The 20,778-nt window shown below is 40.8% G+C and overlaps 1 protein-coding gene across 4 annotated transcripts in view; it reads left to right on the forward strand.

The window, feature by feature from the left end:
• The window catches only part of KLF12 (Kruppel like factor 12), a 568,201-nt gene that overhangs the window by 330,257 nt on the left and 217,166 nt on the right, over positions 1-20,778 (forward strand). For all 4 annotated transcript variants that reach the window (XM_033949555.1, XM_033949554.1, XM_033949556.1 and 1 more), the window contains one exon: positions 15,576-16,113. In XM_033949555.1, coding sequence (XP_033805446.1) covers positions 15,576-16,113 — 538 coding nt within the window. The remainder of the gene's footprint in view (positions 1-15,575; positions 16,114-20,778) is intronic.

Here is a 20,778-nt window from a genome sequence, read left to right on the forward strand (position 1 = left end):
GGGGCTTGAGGGAGGGAGGGGATTTGTGGCTCAGAATTGCTGATGCTAGTGCTTTGAAAGTCATTTTTTTTTTCACCACCGATTTTTGTTTCCTGGTTAGTTGAGAGTGCCAGTTAACCAAGACCCGGTTAACTAAGATTCTACTGTACTAGGACTAATATGAAACAGTTTCAAAGATATACCTCAATTGTATGAACAGAAAGCAAGCTGATTTACATGCCTAAGCAGGAAGAGGAAGTGCTGCAGAAAGAACACTTCTGGGGCAGTGGGAGGCTGGCTTCATTGTGCCATTGGCTGCCAGAAGGTAGGTGGGGAGTCAGGACTTAAGGAGGTTCCTGGAGAGGGTTTCACTACTACAGTGTAGTATCAGGTGCACAGTCACCGCAGGCGGGCCGGATTCGGACCGTGGTCTTGTATTTGACACATGTGGTGTAAGCGAAGATGGAACGTATAGAGTAAGAGGAGCAAGAAAATGAGGAAACTAATTTAAAGAAAGTTGTACATGAGGTCAGAAAGGAACTTGAATGTTATCAAAGCTATGATAACAGTGGATAAACATGTCTTGCTATAGTAGCCAGTGCTACTCCTGTGTGCGTGATTAGCAAGTTATTTACTTCTTCCATTAAAGGAATGGTTGAAGAGCTATGCTTTCACCTGCTTTAATTGGGTAAGCAGGGATTTGTGATTATATCTGTGAATGATATGGAGAATGTTAATGGAGCATCTCTACCACTGCATGCTGACTATATCTATCACTATGACAAATATATTTTTTAATAAGTTATCTCCTAAATATCTGCTTGTTGATGTTTTTGGTGTGTTCTTTATCCTTCAGAGACCAAACAAACCTTTTCAGATATGCTACTGATATTTATTACTTGTCAAAGAAAGAAAATCAAATATATTATGTATTTTTTTTTCTTCAGTTTGAACAGTAAAGCCTGTCAATAACATCACTGAACTTGTACATTATGAGGGGCTGCTGAAAAGTTCTCAGCCCAACCAACAAAGTTGGGGCAGTCTACATCGAGGGCTGTAGACTTAGTTTAGCGATTTTCCACTTTTATCATTCCATATTTTTTCAAGAGTACGGGAAAAAGTGGAAAATCGCTGGACTAAGTCTATAGCCGTCGATGGAGACTGCCCCAACTTTGTTGGTTGGGTTGAGAACTTTTCAGCATCTCCTCAAAACATAGAGTAGTAATGGTGCATCTGTAAAAGAGTAAAAAGGTTACTGTAAATGGCACTCAATATTCTGCATTAAAAAAAAAAAATCAACACTAAACAGTATTCTTCTGGGATGGGCATCCTTTATAGGATAGCATGTAGCACTGGGATCCACCTCAACTGTGGGCACAAGGACCTATATTAACTGAAACCATGTATAAATCCTAGCATACAAGTTGGCACGAATCCAAATTATTCTATAACATTGTGTGCATCTTAAGAGAATGTCCCTGACCCACTTATGTCCCTCCCATCATTACACCCCCTTTGCTGATCCATGCAGAAATACAAGCACTATTCTATAAATGCGTATGCATGTTTTCACGCAGGTCTGCCATTTCTGCCCTGTTTCGTCACCTTGGTCTGCTGGAACACTTTTGTGTATTCAAAACTCAGCATGAAAATAGTGCCTAAGGTTAGACACCATAGAATTCCCTTGCATGTGCACATTAGGCATAAGGAGCAAGAGGGGAAAGGTTTTAGCAAATTAAGATGACCCCACTGTAAATAGATAGTGGGCTGATAACTTTGGCCGAGTTTAATCAAACCAGTAGAAGGGTTTTGGGAAGAAAGGGTGGGGGGTTGAGAGGGAAGGTGAGTGGATGGGAGGGAAAGGTTTAAGTGTTGTAAGAGTGATAGTCAATTAAAGGATACATGGGTTTTGATTGGGTAGAAAGAATTGGGTGGAATTTTAGTGGAGTGTGGTGATTGGATAAATCAGGAGAGGGTGGGCTTACAAATACAGAGATGGTTTTGATGGGCTGAGGGAATTTGTTTTAGGGTGTGGAAGGTTGGGAGAGAGGGTGGGAGGGTTTTAGAAAGGAAAAAGAGCATTTTAATTTGCGGGGAACGAGTGTAGTGCAATATGGGGTTCAGGAGAGTATCAATGATGGTGGAAGTGGAGACTTGCTGTGTGCTTTTCTGTTGACAGTTCTCTGGTAGTAGTTGGGTCTAGTGTGTGAAGTTGCCCGGAGCACCATAGAGTGTAGTGTCAGGCACACAGTCACTGCAGTCCGCATAAAATGACCAGGCGGACTGGATTCAGACTGTGGGTCTTGTGTTTGACATATGTTTTAGGGAGAGGAGGAGATAGTGGCTGCTGCGGATGGGCAGATTGGATGTATATAGCAGAGGAATTCCAGTATGTTCTTATCATTATTTATTAATTCTTCCAAGAGCTGACAAATGTTTTATCAATTCAGTATTGACTGATAAAATTCCACTTTCAGATTATAAGCTAGTGGCTTGAAAATGTCAAACCATGAAAAATGTAATCTAAATTTAAGACAATGTTTTAGACTCATTTACTTCTGTATTCTTCTAGTAAACATCTGCTTATAAGTGCAAAGTTAGTGCTGCACTGGGGATAGATTAAATTGAAAACTGGCCAGTTTTCTAGAATAAAGACCTTGTCCCTGGGCAACATTTTACAATACTTGATTTAGAACACTAATTGAAAGCTTCTACAAGTTTCTTGATAGCCCTGCTTTCTTCCCCTTTGGCTGAAATGTATACTGACTTAAAAGAAAACAGAGCTTAGTGGCAATCATTAAAACGTACATAAAAATAAAGGCGTCTTTGTTTAATTTTCTGTGAAACTGGAGTACTCTCCTAGCTGTCCCCTTGACTGTACAAGCTAAAAATTGCATGCATGGAAATTATTTTAGTGCACTGAAATGAAGGGTGTCTTCGTTCTGCTTCTCACTAAATATAGAAATAGTTTGCTAACGATGCACGACAGGTAAAGCTAGATTGTAAACATAGCAGTGCATTATTAATTAAACGAAGAGCTTGACAGAGCTAAATTTCTAAAGAGTATGCAAAATCAGATACAGAGGGGACCAGTGAATAAATATTTGCATGCTGAGCTCAAAATTAGGATTGTACAAAGTAGTATTTTTTTTAAAAACTAGGGTTTATTGGACTTACAAGTCCTTCTTCTGTTCTAGGCTCTAAAATCTATTATTAGCCTAATTTTCCGTTCTCCTTCCTTTCTTATTTATTTTTATTTTGGGGGGGGGGATCTCCATTCTCCACATCACATCTAGAGAAATGGAAAAGCAGAAATATGGCTTGTACAGTGACTGATGTCATGGTACATGAACAGCATGAAGTTAAAATTCTGTGGTCCAATATTAAAAGGAAGTCATATGTTTACTGGCTGCCAGTGAATGTGTAACTTCATTATCTGTAAAGTTTTAGCTACCATGGGCCATATTCTATATATGATGTGTAAAAAAATTGGCGCCGAGCAAGACGGTGCCCATCGTGATTCTATAAAGCACCTGTAAAGTTATACGTAGTTTACAGAATCACGCTTAGTGCCCATATGCATGACTAATATTTAGGTGCACCCATTTAGGCCAATGAAAACCAGGCCTAAAAACCCGCACTGAAGTTGTGCGTGGATTGGGTGTATTTTATAACAGTGTGACTAACTTTTAAGAATGCCCACGACCTGCCCCACCTCCTCCCTTGGTCACACACCATCCTTTTGAGATTCACATACAAGAATTTACACGCACCACTTTATAGAATGCGCTTAAAAAGTTTTGTGCATAACTTCTAATTAGTGACAATTATTACTTGTTAATTGACCATTATCAGTGCTGATTAGCTTGTTAATTAAGTTGCGCAAGCAAATTGAGAGTGTGCACAGATTTGCGCACACAACTTTGGTCATATTATACAGAATCAGGCCCTATGTGGATAGTATCAAGTCAAAAATCCCTCTAACTGACCCAATACTACTCTTACAGTTAATGGACTATGGGTGAACAGAATATGAGCAGCCTGTGAAAGTTATCAGGATAATAAAACCACCAATTGTGAATCAAAAATTTGTGAAAATCAAACTCTCAAAAGAAGCTCAAAGAGAAGTAGCAAACTTCTAATTACGCCAGTAAATATCACCTGGACCTCACAGTTACCCACATGGGAGAAACATGGGGAGGTGTTAGTCCCGAGCATAATTTGTTCCAGATGTATGCTTGCAAACCAAAACACTCGTATATTAAAGCAAATTTCCTCATAGGACATAATGGAAACTCAAACAATTCGTTCCACAACCCAAAAGGGGTGCTATAAGGAACTGGGAGGAAGTGGTGGGGGGTAGCCCGGGGTGGGTACCTGCCCGGATGATGCCCGGGTGCTGCAGCCCCTTCAGCAGTTTATAGGTGGCCAGGCGCTAGCAACTCTCGGGGTCCCTGTACAGCTGCAGGCAGCATCGCATGTCACTGCCCTCCCAATGAATGCACTTCAGGGAGATGCCTCTGCCGTCCACCAGCCTCTCTTTCCACACCACGTTGGAGAACCCCTGAGCCCACATAGTTGAGCGCCATCCTGCTAAACGATCACATACATGCGCATTACGTATAATCACGCACAACGCTGAGCATGGCACAGCACTCATCGATGTGCGTGCTTATACGTACTGCGCGCATATCGCTCGTTTAGCGAGATGGTGCTTGTTTTCCAAGTTAAAATTTGCTGGAGTGTTTTGCTCGTCCTGCAAAACACTCACAAACCACGTTACTCGCAAACCGAGGTTTGACTGTATTCTATGTATTACATGGAGAGGGAGAAGATCTTGAAGTACCAGGAAATGCAGTCTGATACCAAAGAAAATGTGGCAGAAAAATACAAAAGTATTTACCATTGTTTTGGGTGCCACAGGCTTGATAAAAGAATTTCCAAACACACTTGGATAAGCTGCCCTTACCTGTTACATCATATGAAGATCAGAGGGAAGTTGTCTTTGGCACAAAGCAGTGAGTGTGAGCAGTAAAGTAGAGAGACCGAGATCATAGTCCACATGCCCTGGCTTAGGAGTGATGTTCATTCCTGTCATGTGCAAAACTAACCCATTTGGAGAAATTGCCCCTGAGAAACATGTCTCTGACACATCTCATTCATTGGAAGCTCTGTTAACATGACAATATCACCGAACCAGAAAAGCACTGGGATCATGAACGTATGAAGCTTATGGAAAACTGGAAGGTTATGATCGCCTGGGATATCCCCATCCAAGAAATAAAAAGCTGGATGCAGGAAAACCAGACATAGTGACAAAAGAGAAAAAAATTAGAATGGTATTAATCATAGAGGTGTCAATCCCAAGCGATTACTATTCCATTTCAGCACCTATTTGTAGAATACCAGTTAGATCTGGGTGTCATTGTAGACAATACCTGAAACCTTCTGCCCAATGTGTGGTGGCGGCCAAAAAAGCAAACAAGATGCTAGGAATAATTAGAACATGGATGTTCTTATTAAGAATGTTATAATGCCTCTGTATTGCTCCATGGTGCAACTTCACCTTGAGTGTTGCATTCTGTTCTGGTCGCCCTATCTCAAAAAATATATAGCAGAACTAGAAAAGGTTCAAAGCAGAGTGACCAAGATAATAAAGGTGATGGAACTGCTCTTGTTTGGGGAAAGATTAAAGAGGTTAAAGCTCTTCAGCTTGGAAAAGAGACGGCTGAGGGGAGATATGATTGAAGTCTACAAAATCCTGAGTGGTGTAGAATGGGTACAACTAGATCGTTTTTTTTTCTCCATCAAAAATGACAAAGACTACGGGACACTCAATGAAGTTACAGTGAAATACTTTTAAAACCAATAGGAGGAAATATTTTCTCACTCTGAGAATAGTTAAGCTCTGGAACACATTACCAGAGGATGTGGTAAGAGCTGTTAATGTAGCTGGTTTAAAAAAAGGTTTGAACAAGTTCCTGGACGAAAGGTTCATAGTTTGCTATTGAGACAGACATGAGGGAAGCCACTGCTTGCCGTGCATTGGTAGCATGGAATGTTGCTACTATTTGGGTTTTTGCCAAGTACTTGTGACCTGGATTGGTCACCATGAAGACAGGATACTGGGCTAGATGGACCATTAGTCTGACCCAGTAAGGCTATTCTTAGGTTCTTATAATATTTTTGCAGGTAAGTCTGCATTTAAGCAGCCTAGAACTGTGGGATTGTGTGGATTGAGCAAAGACAGTTCACAACCTATCGGATCCCTTCACTCATACTTCCTGTCTCTCCACCCCTTATTACCTCTCCCATTACCACTATTCCACAGACCCTTGACTCTATTTACATTTGAATACTCAGCATAATATTCATATGCCTACAGTAATCTGTAAGTAGTGGTAGTGATCATATATTTCAATTATCAATAAGGGCCTCCAGGTTCATAAGGAGCATTCACTCTATATCAGAGATATTATCCCCATTAGTGAGTTTGAATTATTCTCATTGGTCCAATTAGTGAGGAAAAATGTGAGAAGAAAAACCCCCTCCAAATTTGGAAAAGATGCTTCTCAGGTTAAAAAAACCACTAGGCTTATCATTAATCAAATTCACAGAATGACATAAAGAGTTTTAAACTTTCTTAACAGAATAGAAGAGATCTTTACGCCTAAACCTGAATAAGTTTTTTAAAAAAATCCAATATGACTTAGCGCGCAGTTAGCTTGCACTCCAGCAGTCCTTTCTTGCAAACAGAACTAGTCAGTCAAAAGTTGTACTTCAAGCGGTTCAAAAAATCTTTGAAGCAATCATAAAAGATTCATTCTCTCTGGAATCTTAACAAGAGGCTCTGGCCAAAGGCCTTGTTTCGCACTTGCTGCGTCAGAGGGAAAGGTCCCACTACTTCATGCCTTTCATTCTCATGCACCAATGTCATTCTGTGACTAGTGGTTAGAATTTGATTAATGATAAGCCTAGCGGTTTTTTTTACCTGAGAAGTGTTTTCTCCAAATTTGGAGTTTTTTCTTCTCACGTTTTCCCCCACTAATTGGGCCAATGAGAATAATTCAAACTAACTAATGGGGATAATATCTCTGATATGGAGCGAATGCTCCTTATGGACCTTGAGGCCCTTGTTGATAATTGAACTATATGATCACTACCACTACTTACAGATTAGTGTGGGCATATGAATATTATGCTGAGTATTTAATTGGATGCCTAGTTCTCTATACTTTTTTGATATTTGATATCTATTTACAATTGTCCATATTTGGACACTGGCTCTTCTTCTCACATGCTCGCCCCTCACGTGACATGCTCAGATCAGCTTTTTGAACAATAGCCCTTATGGTTAGTTATGCTGAGTTATTAGATTTTGTGCTTTTCTTGACTGTAGGCATTGTGTTCATACAATATCGAGTACTGTCCCAGGAATGCACAGCCTTCCCCCTCCTCTGATTCAGCAGTATTTCTTACTTCTATATGCTCATAGTGTTAAATTCCCTCTGATGGAATTTGTGTTATTACCTCTATTAGGGCTAGATTCACAAATCAAACCGATCGTGTACTGATCGGTTTGCGACCTCTTTGCGACCAGATTTCCCTCAGCCCCCATTCACTAACCTCTCCAGCAATCCACTTCGAATCAGTGCATGCAAATGAGAAGAAACGCATGCAAAGTAGGCAGGGACATGATTCACAAAACAAAATTCATGATCCGACTGGGCTGACCGATCAACTCAAGAAGCGACTGCTGGAGACCAATCGCAAACCTTCTTTTCCCACTCTCCAGCTCCATTTCCTGCTCTCTGCCCTGCTCTCTGCTGCCCTGATCTCGCTGCCTTTACTGTTTCAGGGGCTGCAGAAGCCCTGGGGCCAGGGGGAGAGCAGTGCCAGTTGGCTCCCTGACAAATGAAGCTGGAATGGGCTGCAGTGCGGATGCAACTTTAAAATTTGAAACTTTAGCTCCTCTCACCACTCAGACTGATCTCTGCTGCCTTCCCTGCAGTGCGAGCCAGCGGGTTTAAAGTAGGGCTGCACACCGCAGTGCAGCCCCGCTTTAAACCCTCGGGCTCACTCTGCAGGGAAGGCGCAGAGAGCAGGGTGCGGGAAGAGGCTGCCACCGCCGGGAATAACAGGAGCAGGAGAGTCGGGCCCGAAAAAAAAACCCCAGTAAAAAAAAAAAACGGACACAAAACGCATGCGCAGGCCATCTGCAGGGAAAGCCGATGGTCTGCGCATGCGTGGGGATCGCACACCAGCGATCCGGACAGGCAGATGGGGGCATTTAAGAATTCATTGGACTTGCCCGGATCGGGCCCGGATCAGGCCCGATCGGGCAGGTTCGTGAATCTAGCCCTTAGTGTCTTAGTTTGTAGTTTCACTGCTCCTGTTTTATCACACCCGATTAGATGTATTATATGTGTGTTATTTTCTTTGATATGTTCACACCTTTGTATTATCTTGCAACAATTAACACCATTAGAAAATATATTAGTACAGTACTCCTCCGAAATTCACGGGGGTTCCGTTCCAGGAGCACCTGCAAATTTTGAAAACTATGAATGCGGTTTAGGAGCAGATCGGAGGCAGGAGAGGGTTGCAGGGGCGGTGGCGGGTGCTGAAAAAAAAGGCTGATGTCCTGCGGGATCGTTCTTAGTATTTTCCGACTGCCTCTTCCATGAACTAAAATCAGGCTACACTAACCAGGAGCTGCTTTGACATGCTATCTGGTGTGTCAAAGCAGCTACTGATTGGTGTAGCCTGACTTTAGTTCCTGGAAGAGGCGGTCAGAAAATATCGTGAAAGACTGAGTCTGCGATTCACGAACTACTGTATTACAATTTCTCACAAAATCTTTCCTTTATGTACAGAGAATGTAAAATGGCAAGAAAAAAATAGAGAAAAGTCAATCTTTCTCCTTTTAGCATTTCTTTAAAATCCAGTGCTGTATAAGAGGCAGTATTACAATATAGGATTTGCATGCATACTATTTTGGTTTGTTGCCATGGTAACTATGAAAGGACCATTACGAAATCAACATTTTCACTACACTGAGTACCCATAAAATACATTTTTTTAATACTTTACAACTTTAACAATATTTTAAACTTGTTGCCTTCTGTTGTAAAATAAATTTTAGGATTTTAAATGATAGAGATAATAATTGAGAGAGATAATGCAGTTGATAGATGGTATATAAATGAAGACATAATTCAAATTAGCTGTAGGTTAAAACAGTGTCTCGCAAACATTTTCCACCATAGCACACTAAACTCAGGGCCTCTGAGTATGCGTGGTTACCAAACAGTGACATCATCACGTCGATGATCGCGCTTGCTCAGAGGCCCTGTAGACACGGCCCTGAGTCTTCCAAAACCTGGACAAACTGCCAGGTTTTGGAAATCTCTCCATCAATGGGGGACAGAGAGGAGGAGAGGCCCTGGTGTCGTTACCAGCAGTGACTGATTTGTCTCTTTCGCAGCACACTTGGAATCTTGCCACGGCACACTACTATGCCACAGCACACAGTTTGCGATACCCTGGGTTATAAAATAGTCTTCATCCACACAGAGCAAACCTTTGTCATGTTTGTTGCTAATAGCAATTGTTATGCCAATTGGGTCATTCCATGTCAAGTGGTCCAATATTGAAAACCATTCCCACTCAACCTCCTCCAAATTGAATAAAATTTGGTGTGGATGTTCCCTATAGCCTCAAATGAAACCATGTAAAACTTTTCAGCTGGATTTCTATTGGTTTGAGAATTAGAGGCCATCAAATGTAGGTCTCTCTCGGAATACTGTGCTCTGTGTAACACAAGATGTCAACTTTGTCCAGTCACGACAGCAAAACAAACCTCCAAGAGAATTGAAATTTTGCAGATTAAAACAACCCCTGGTACTAACATCATGTGCAAAGTCTGGAATGCAAGCAATAAAGAAGTGGAGATGGAACTTGTACATATCAACCAGAGATAAAATCAATGAGTATTGATTGAAAAGTTCATGAAAGGAGTCTCTATTAAGTATTGATTGATTTCAGTGTTGCAGACCTGACACAATCCGTGGTTCAGCTTTGTTCCTTTGCTTTGTCCAAAGTCTGGAATGGACATTAGTTTACCTCCCATTTTATGAGCCGGCAAAAAATGTAATAAAAAAAATTTAATACCTACTTTGACTCATTGCTCCTGACCTGAATTTCAATTCAAGTTATAACTGTACACATGACATGCACATAGGATTTGCATTAAGAGGCTTTGCAGCTAATTGGAAGCAAAGATATAATTACACAAAGAAATGATATTAGTGCTTTATACAAATTGTGGCCATTTTTTGGGTGCAAATATTACTTAAAAGTGCATCTTTTTTTTTTTTTGCTTCAAAATCCATTCTGTTTCATATTTGACCTGGCCTTGCTTTGGCCAGAAGATAGTTCTCAAATACATGCATTATTCACACGAGTATGAAGGGCCGCTGGAAGGTTCTCAGCCCACCCAAAAAGAGAATGATATGGAGCCATAAAACCTACAAGTTATTCCATACTTTGCCTGACACTTTTTGTTTTAATGATATTAAATGAAATGAAAAGTGTAAAAAAAAAGTGTGGAAAAACTTGAAAGTTTCACGGCTCTACATTATTCTCTTCTTGGTTGGGCTGAGAAGTTTTCAGCGGCCCCTCGTATAAATGTAGTGGTAAAAATTGGGCATCTTTGACATCCCATTGTGTAATATGCAAATGAGCTAGAGGTGTGAAATTGCATGATGCAGCTAAGCTTGTTGGGCTTGTCATGCTAATTCAGGTTATGGCATCCGCTGCTTTCACATACTCTTGTAAATGCCAATCAGAATGGACATTTAGTTGTTGGTGATTTATTGCAAGTTTAATAAAGGTTCCTAGCTGCACATCTCCAATTTTAATAACATTTAGTGACATAGCCTGTGGCCCAAAACCTAACTGGCCAACTTATTGGATATCAATGTGCTTTGGTTTACAAGTTAATATAGTTGAAATAATCTTATGATTCAAAATTAACATCCAAAAGGCCCTGCTTGATCCTTTCATTGGCCCATTAAGAAAGATGCTGTGGGAGTTTCAGAGGAGCATATGGTTCCTGAAGCTCCAATGAAAACCTCAACAGGAAGGCAATACAGCTATTCACAATAAATTCAAGGGATTGTACTCAGGCTAGTTACATGATAAGCAGCATTTGAAGTGATTGTGAATCACGATTTGTCTTTGAAATCGTTACTCTTTCCTCATCATATTGTTCTTTAATCACTTAGCCCCTCCCCCTTTTACAAAACCATAGCGTGGTTTTAGCACAGGTCACAGCGGTAACAGCTCAAACCATGCTACAGTTTTGTAAAAGGGGGGGAGTATCATTTTTCATCTTAACAAAAATTTACTATTGTTAGAAAGCCACAAATTTCTAATTCAAAGTTTCTCTCATTATTCCATTGCGTCTACATCTCCAAATCAACTGAATAAGGAAAAATTCAGAGATGTTCAATAAACTAAGGGCTCCTTTTATGAAGCTGCGTTAGCGGTTTAACGCACATAATAGCACGGGCCAAACCGCCAGAGCAGGCGGTTGTTTTTCGGCTAGCGCGGGGGTAGCATGTGATTAAAAGTCACGCTTGCTAAAGCCGCTAACGCGGCTTCGAAAAAGGAGCCCTAACTTGAATATGAGTTTGTTCTCTATTGCATTCATGTCTACATCTCCAACATATTTTAACTATTAAACACAGGTTGAAACCCTGATGCAATTTCAGGCCTATTTTAAGCTATTAGGACTAGCGGGTCAAAAATGTGGCTCGGTGAGTTTTGTAGCAAGAGAGAAAGAGAATGGAGGATGTACAGTTCTGATACATCGCAGGGGAGGAGACATAGGCATCCTGGGACTGTCTGCCAAGTCTCTTCCCTGAAGAAGCCCTTTCTGGAAACGTCAATCGCTCCTCCTAAACTTACTTGCTCCACTTCATCACTGACGCTGAAACCGTGGATTGAAGACAAAGTTTTATTTTATTTTTCTTTCCAGCTTATGATTTATCTTTAATCTTATCTAGTGTTTTACCTTTTGTCTTTGTTTTGTTCTATTTCTATCATTTAAATTTCTCCAGAATTCTACTGTTCAACGGCTCCCCCTTCTGCTTCTATTCCTTTCTCTCCTCTCTTCTACCTTCCAAAGTATTTAGATCAATGCTGTCTTGTTAAAATGTTTATTTTATTTTTATTTTTCCTCTAACTCTACTTTTCACTTCTCTATTACCCTCCAGGTACTTTAGTTAGATTGTGAGCCTTCGGGACAGTAAGGGAATTTTTCAAGTACCTTTCTTATTTCTAATCTTAATGTATATTTTCTGTAAACCGCTTAGAACCTAACGGATGTAGCGGTATATAAGAAATAAATTACATTACATTACATTACATATATGACATTAAATATAGGTAAAAATTTGCATAAACATTTTTTCAAAAATCTTAAAAAATGATTTATCTCATAAAAGAAAAAATGCAATGTGCCTAAAAGTTTACTGGGGCAGTATCTATCCGTAATCTCTTCCAGTTCCTAAAATCTGAGCCCTATTGTACTTTCTGTTCAGGAGCTATGTTTTGTCAAATATTTGCCTGTGCATTCCATGACAAACATTTTTATCAACTTTGTGGTCCCCGGTGATACACCAAAGCATGCATCAATGATCTGAGTGGTATATTTGGATTCAGCACAAAACATTGTACTAGAAATATGACTTTGTTTGGTCGAGCAACTATCCTTTCCACAATCTGAACCAAAAGTTGACGTTTTTTCACTTTCTTCCATGGAACGAAAAAAGTGGCCCCAATAACAAGGCCCCTAAATTTGGAAGAAATTGAGCTCCTGCTCTAAGACTTTGCACCCATTCAATGCATGTCCTATTGTACTTCAACCAAAATTGTCATTAGTTTCTGAAATGATCAACTGGGGGGAGGAGGGGCTATACCACTTGACCTAGAATGGCACAATTGGAAGAATTATTCTCAACTAGAATATGTTGGGCTACTAGGAGTAGAGGAGTGGCTTAGTGGTTGAAGCTGCTGTCTCTCATTATCCTGAGGTTGGGATTCAATCCCAGTCTGCTCCTTGTGACCCTGGGAAAGTCACTTAACTTTCCTTTGCCCCAGGTACCTCAGTTAGATTGTGAACCTTCTGGGATAGAGAGGGAGAATATACAAGAGTACCTTATTGCTTTTCAATGTATTATAAACTGCTTTGGGTAAATCTCTTCATGAAAAGGTGGTTAATAAATCCCAATAAACATATTCTGAATTTGAAAAAGTGGCTGCTGAAAAAGTTGGAACCTTGTCATTTTTTTAATAAAACTTGGGTACCACTACAAAAATAACGGTACTTTACCTAGTTAATTGGTATATATTTAAATTACTCTTAAATATGTTACCTATTGCATCTTATACTATTTTTATACCATAATGATTTAAATTGACCATATTTTCTCATCATACCACTTTATACATTTGCTTTATCCTAGGCATGGTTAATATTGTACATTTCTCATTATTGTTGCATTTTTTGATTTTAGAATATGTAAAAATGTTCTATTAAAAGCATTGAACTTAAAAGTATGGATGATAATGCTAAAAAAATAAATAAATGTAAAGGTTGTGTCCTACTGGATATCTATAATCTGGGAAAAGGCATGCTACTGCTATGGACCCTAGTCAGAAACACAGGGCAAATATGACCCTTTCTGAGAAAAGGCAACTAAAGTCTTGGAACCAAAATGTTGAGGTTACAGGTTTTAAATTCTATAACTATTTAATTTTTTTCACATGAAAGAGATTTGGATTGTTGTATTACAAATTGTTTGCTTTAACAGAATTCATTTAAACCCCATTTTTTTTTCCTTTCTGGTGACTTTAGTCACCTTCCCTAATGGTGGTCACAAATCCAGCAGATATTCAGCTTGTGATCTCCCATGGTCCACGGCAATTCTAGAAATTCATTGTTGGTGTTGTATCTGGTGATTGGCATAGAATTTCTGGTCTATTTATGGCTGGCCAAGATATAGCCCGCTAGGCCAATATCCAACAGCTAGCCAGCTACCATATATATTCGAATATAAGTCGATCCGAATATAAGCCAAGACCCCCCTTTCCCCCCCAAAATGGAGGAAAAATGATTGACTTGAATTTAAGTCGGGCGGCTTAATATACAAGTGCCCTGCCCTGTCAGGCTCTGCACCCAGCTCCCTTTCTGCCAGGCACAGCACCCAGCATCCTTCCCTCCCCGTCAGGCATTGCACCCTGCCCCCTTCCTTCCCTCCCCATCAGACTCTGCACCCTGGTTCATAGTAAAATGCACGCAAGAAAACTGAGCATGAGTCAATTGAGCGCGCAGGACTTTATAGTGCAAGATAATAGCATGCAGGATCTTATAGCGTAAGGTAAATGTGCGCAGGTCTATATTGTGTTTGCAATATTGTGGTCTGTTGCCCCTAGTGCCTTCTTCCCATGCCCGCAGTGTCTATTCCTCTGATCCAAGCTAACCTGATTCATCCCTCCTCTCTCCACTCCTAGTCTTTATCTTTTGTTGTGGGTTTTCATCTTTTTTTTTCTGCTAATCCAACCAGGCCACCTACTAGAGCAATTTTCCTGAGCTGAGTTGTCTTGCGCTCAATTGTCCTGAGCTCAGTTGTCTTGCGCTCAATTGTCTTGTGCTTATCTGTCTTGTGCTCAATTGTGGTTACGCTCAATTGTCTTGCGCACAATTGTGGTTGCGCTTAGTTGTCTTCATGCAATTGTCTGCGCGCTTTTGTCTTGTGCGTATTTGACTTGCCACCCTGCACCCTCCCTACCTTCCAGGCTCTGCAGCCTGCCACACTCCCTGTCCTAGCCTCAGGCTCATACCTCTACTGGTGATCGTCGGTGGAGGTGCAGCAGGCAGGAACAAGCTTTCCAAGTTCCTGCTCCGCTGTTAACTGGCTGCTGAGTTGAAGCACGAGCAAGTGCACGATTTTGCGCTGCTGCTCAGTGCTGAGCAGCTTCCTTAATGGTTCACGCAAATTCTTGCGCATGAATACTATTTGAGCCCTTCCCACCTACAAAATGGATTGCACTAGTGCTCTTGTGGTAATTTTAAAAAATGGTCACACACCAATGGCAACACGAGTGCATAGCTATTAAAACAAAAACTAGAAAAATGTCCATTTTAGGGCTGCATTAAAAGGAAAGGCCCACTTAAGGGCATACTTAGTAAAAGGAGCTTTTAATGCAGCAATCTATAATGTGTTCAGTTATTCAAATGTTTGCTAATTTATGAATTAGGGTGCTGGTTTGCAAATTCTTGTTGTCTCCAAAATTGAACTAGTTTTGCAAAGGCATGGGAAGCAGATAGATGTTCATGGAAAGCTGATGGGTAATTTTGTCTTCTGGCAAGCCTCAAAGAATGATGAATGCAATCATTTCATAAAATTTGTTTGGCTGTTATTTGCAGTAACTTTCTAACTAAAAAGTACAAAAATAAAACATTAAGCTGGTCAAAAGCTTGATTTGCAACAGCTAGAAATACTAACGTGTATTTTTTCCTCCAACAGTCTCCCAAAGTGCATAGCTACCCGGACATGGAAGCTGTTCCCCTCTTGCTAAATAATATGAAGGCGGAGCCCCCAGAGGACTTGTTATCTTCTGACCATTTTCAAACGCAAACTGAGCCAGTGGACTTGTCCATAAACAAAGCCAGAGTGTCACCTACAGGAGCTGCATCTTCTCCTGTTTCCATACCAGCATCTGCGTCATCACCATCATCTACTTCTTCCTCTTCCAGCCGTCCAGCTTCATCCCCATCAGTGATAACATCAATATCCTCAGCAGCATCTGCACCAACAGTATTGACTCCAGGCCCTCTTGTTGCCTCTGCATCTGGTGTTGGAGGTCAGCAGTTTTTGCACATTATCCATCCAGTACCCCCTTCAAGCCCCATGAACTTGCAGTCCAACAAACTGAGCCATGTACATCGCATTCCGGTAGTAGTACAGTCAGTACCTGTTGTCTATACAGCTGTGAGGTCTCCAGGAAATATGAATTCTACTATAGTGGTACCACTGTTGGAGGATGGAAGGAGTCATGTGAAAGGTAAGACATCAAATTTAGTTTGTTTTGGATTCATAGTTACTCTTGGATATGTAATTGATTTTTATTTTTTGACCAGATGAATATGCTAACAATTTATTTTGGTCAGAATTATTATTTTACATGAAAGAATGTAAGGAAGGTCCGCAAGACTGTAGGAGAGCAGATGTTATCCCATAGCACAAAAGTGGGAACAAAGAGGAAGCGAGCATTTGTCGACTCTCAGAATAATTTCAGTAGTGGACTAAACTGTGAATATACTATTAAAGAACAGAATGGTGTGTACACTGGTGGACCATGGCATCTGATGCTGAAGAGGCCACAGGTATGAAGATAGTTCCTTACCTTAGGTCTTTGGTTGACAAGCCAGTCTTTAAATTGTTTTCTCTGGCTCTCGACCATTCCAAAAACTCTACAGTCTACAGTAAGGGCTCCTTTTACGAAGGTGCATTACGGGTTTTACCACATGCACCAGATTAGCGTGCGTTAGCCAAAAATCTACCGCCTGCTCAAAAGGAGGCGGTAGTAGCTAGCGCACGCGGAATTTTAATGTGTGCTGTTCTGCGCGTTAAGGCCCTACTGTGCCTTTGTAAAAGGAGCCCTAAGTAGACATAGGTTAAAAAGATAAGTTACTAGGTGAATCAAAGTGCAAAGGAGACACTTTGTTGTTAATGCCTGAATTTGTCCTCCTCTTTTCTCAGTTTCTTGGTAATTTTTGGTAGGGCTTCACCTCTGAGGACCTAGTTACTAATAACTGGGGTTAATAGTAAAATATTACATCTTAAAAGTAGTTCACTTCAGTCACTCCTTTATCAGAAATCTGCACAACGCTCCATATACTCAGGTGATTTCCTATTGGAAATCTCTTAATAGTCCTCATCAAAAACATGGCTTGAGTTTCTTGAGACAAACTCTCACTTTTTGTCCCTTTCCCAAGACTTTCCAATTGTCAAAGGACCACCAGCAAATCACCTGTAGGTACAAATCCTCTCCCCCAAGTTCTCCTCCAGCTGGTCATAGAGAGATTACTTTAAGATGTGATATTTTACTGTTAACTCCAGTTATTAGTAACTAGGTCCCATTACGTAAAATGGGACCTGTGGTAAAACAGTACAGGTTAGTGCTAAAATAACACATCTTAATGGAAGCCCACATTCATAACTTTGCTCCTCTGTCATTTGTATGGACTTGTTTTAAGTTTCGAAGCCTGATGTTTTTATCAACTATCTATTGTGCATGTTCAAATATAGTTTTGTTTACTTGATTGTTTTTATATTTTCAAGGGTTTGCCATTGCTACTGTAGTTTTTTGTGTTGTTAAAATTTTGTTCATATATGTTAATTCTTTAGTTTCTGTTTCTGAAGGTTTATGTGTTTGGAAAGAAGCTGAATTAGGTGCAGTTTTGTTTATTTATATACTTAAAATTTTCTATACCACATATTAGCTATGTGGTTTACAAAATTACAAACAAATCATCTTAAACTCCATATACGAAAGTACCAAATCAGGTCAGTACAAGACTAACATAGGAAGGGATTAATAGTCAAACATTTTCAATATAGTCCTGAAATTCATCCTCCCAGGATTATCACAAACTTGCATGAAGCATTTTCAGACAAAGGGAGGCATCATCAAAGAAAATGGCATACTGTAGGACAGGGGTGCCCAAAAGGTCGATCGTGATCGACCAGTAGATCGCAAGGGCAATGCGAGTCGATCGTGGAGCCCATCCCGGGCTCCACGATAGACTCACATTGCTTTTGCGTTCTCCCTGCTTCCCTGAAGCCGCAAAAGCCAGGTGAGTGCATCCACTGCACAAGCGCTGGGCCCACAAGCCTACCCCCCCTCCCCCCGATGTCAATTATGACGTCGGAGAGGAAGCTCCGGGCCATCCAATTGCTGCCTGGCTGGCCCGGAACTTCCTTTCCAATGTCAGAATTGACATGGGAGGGGGGGGCGGAGAAGGTTTGTGGGCCTGGCCCACAGTTGGAAGTGAAGTCATGGAAAGGAATAGAGAGGACTATGAAGGGATGAAGTGAATTGAAAGGGTTAATAGCTAGGACAGAGAATGTTGCTATGAAGAGCCAGAAGTACCTGAAAATTCTAAAGGGAAGAGTGACAGACTGATGGACACAGAAATTTGGAGTGGAGCTGTGGCAGTGGAGAAGAAATAGGCTGTGAGGGTGACAGGAACTCAGAGAGGGAGCGTGTGCTGTAATGGGGGAAGGGAACTGAAATTTGGGAAATAAGAGTAAGAGCAGACAGGAGGAAGTGTTTGGGGGCTTTTGGCAATGGTGGAGATGCCTTGGGGGGAGGCAGGGAGAGAGAAAGAAAGGGGGAGCCTATGAGCGTCAGGAGTAGTGTGGGGCATTCAGTGCAGCTCCCTGCGCTAAAAACCACTATCGTGGTTTAGTAAAAGGGGAGGGGGGTATATTTGTCTATTTTTGTATAGTTGTTACTGAGGTGATATTGCATATTTTAAAATCATCCGCCTTGACCTCTTTGAAAAAAAAACCCGAATATAAATTATAATTAACGTCTTCTCTGCGTACAGTGTGCTTTGTGGGTTTTTTAAATTTTATTGTTGGTAGATCATTTTGACTTGGTCATTTGAAAAGTAGCTTGCAAGCCAAAAAAGTGTGGGTACCCCTGCTGTAGGACATGCTCAAATGCCTGCGGTAAAAGCCAAATGTGCACAAACTAACTGCACTCTAAAACATATTTTTATTTTGGGGGGGAACTGGTGTGTCTGGGGATCAGAGAATGGTTGTTCCTGTGCTAATCAGTTAGCACAGTCACATACCCACATGCTGTTAGCACAGGAATACTACATCAGCCCTTATTGCCTACAAAATGGGTGACAATGAGTGCACACACATAAATTTTTTAATGCCAACATTAGTGAACTTGTAAATGGCAATCGTATATATTTCTTTAATGTTGTTTTTCCTTGGCTTGGATAATTCAAGGCATAAGAATAATTCTCTTTGGTTTGCTGTCCTTTTTTCCCTGTACAAGTTTCTTATGCTTGGATTATAATCTAATAATTTCAATAAACACAAAATTTTTTTAAAAATTGGTCCCATTCCAGCCGATAATCAGCTGTTTGTTGGTCAGCATTTCTATGTCCACTACCAGTTGTATTCCCAGATATTCAATAGTAGACCATGTCTGTGCAGCAGCAGCATTGAATATCCGGTTCTAGGCTACCTGCAAAAGTTTTTACGATTAAGTGCAATATTTAGCCCTTGACCAAATAAACTAAGCCAGTGGTTCCCAACCCTGTCCTGGAGGACCACCAGGCTAATTGGGTTTTCAGGCTAACCCTAATGAATATGCATGAGAGAGATTTGCATATAATGGAAGTGACAGGCATGCAAATCTGCTTCATGCATATTCATTAGGGCTAGCCTGAAAACCCAATTGGCCTGGTGGTCCTCCAGGATAGGGTTGGGAACCACTGAACTAAGCCACTTAAAGATAGGACTGCTATTTATGTGGTCCAATTTAAGCAGTTACCATATGCAGTCAAAGGCCGAATATTGGCAATTAATCACTAAGGGCTAGATCAGACATGGGCAACTCCGGTCCTCGAGGGCTGGAATCCAATCGGGTTTTCATGCACTGCTTTCAATGCATATTCATTGGGGAAATCCTGAAAACCCGATTGTATTCCAGCCCTTGAGGACCGGAGTTGCCCATGTCTGGGCTAGATTCTATAAATGGCGCCTAAGTGCACCTACATTTTAGGCGCCATTTGGAGCAGTTATCAAGCAACCACTTGGCACCATTTATAGAATCACGCCTAGTGGCGCCTAAGCAGACTTGGCATTTCTAGGCATTCTATATATAGGCAGCTCTCCATTAAGCCAGCTTTTTACTCGCTTAACCCAATTGTTTTATCCCTCATTGTTTTCTTTTCTTTAAATATTGTAGTTCTACCGCCTCTCCTCTTGTATCAGGTTTGTCCATTGTCCAAGTTTGTCCATGATTTTATTTTAAACATTCTTGTGCCTCCCTATTTTAGTGACGTACACCACTTAGAAATTTTATAAGCGTTTGTATCAAATTTTAAATAAACTTGAAACTTGATGCCTAACTCAACCATGTCTATTCTCCAGCCATAACCATACCTACTTTTTAACATAGGTGTTGTTAGGTATTACTAGGAGTGGAAGGGCACCTCCACTTAGGCGTCGCTAACATCCTAAGAGTTTGGCACCAAACTCTTAAATTGCTTAATATGGGGGGGGATTGGCTGATAACTGGCACAGTTACCATGCCAATTAAGACAAGTAAAAAAAAAATTAAGTTTGGCGTAGATGAAGAACTTAGGCATCGCTAGGCGGTCGCAATTAGGGTGCCTAGCAGTGCCTAATATAGGCGTCTTTATAGAATATGGCCCACAAGTGCTAACTATGCCAACCAGAATGCTCACAAGTTAGCCCACTGATTATATATTGCTGAATGTTGGTGGTTAGGTAGCCCTAGGCAATTTAAGTGCCAACTTAAATCACTTTCCCCCTATTTTATGAACGCATAGCACAGGTTTTAGCGCTGGAAGCGGTGGTAACTGCTCTGCCGCTCAAAGAATTCCTATGCATTCGTAAAAGAGGGGGTTTGTATATTGTTTGGATGTTCTTGTAATACAGATAAGTGTACTGTCTG

This window comes from Geotrypetes seraphini, chromosome 6 (assembly GCF_902459505.1).
Source record: "Geotrypetes seraphini chromosome 6, aGeoSer1.1, whole genome shotgun sequence".
Classification (NCBI taxonomy): domain Eukaryota; kingdom Metazoa; phylum Chordata; class Amphibia; order Gymnophiona; family Dermophiidae; genus Geotrypetes; species Geotrypetes seraphini.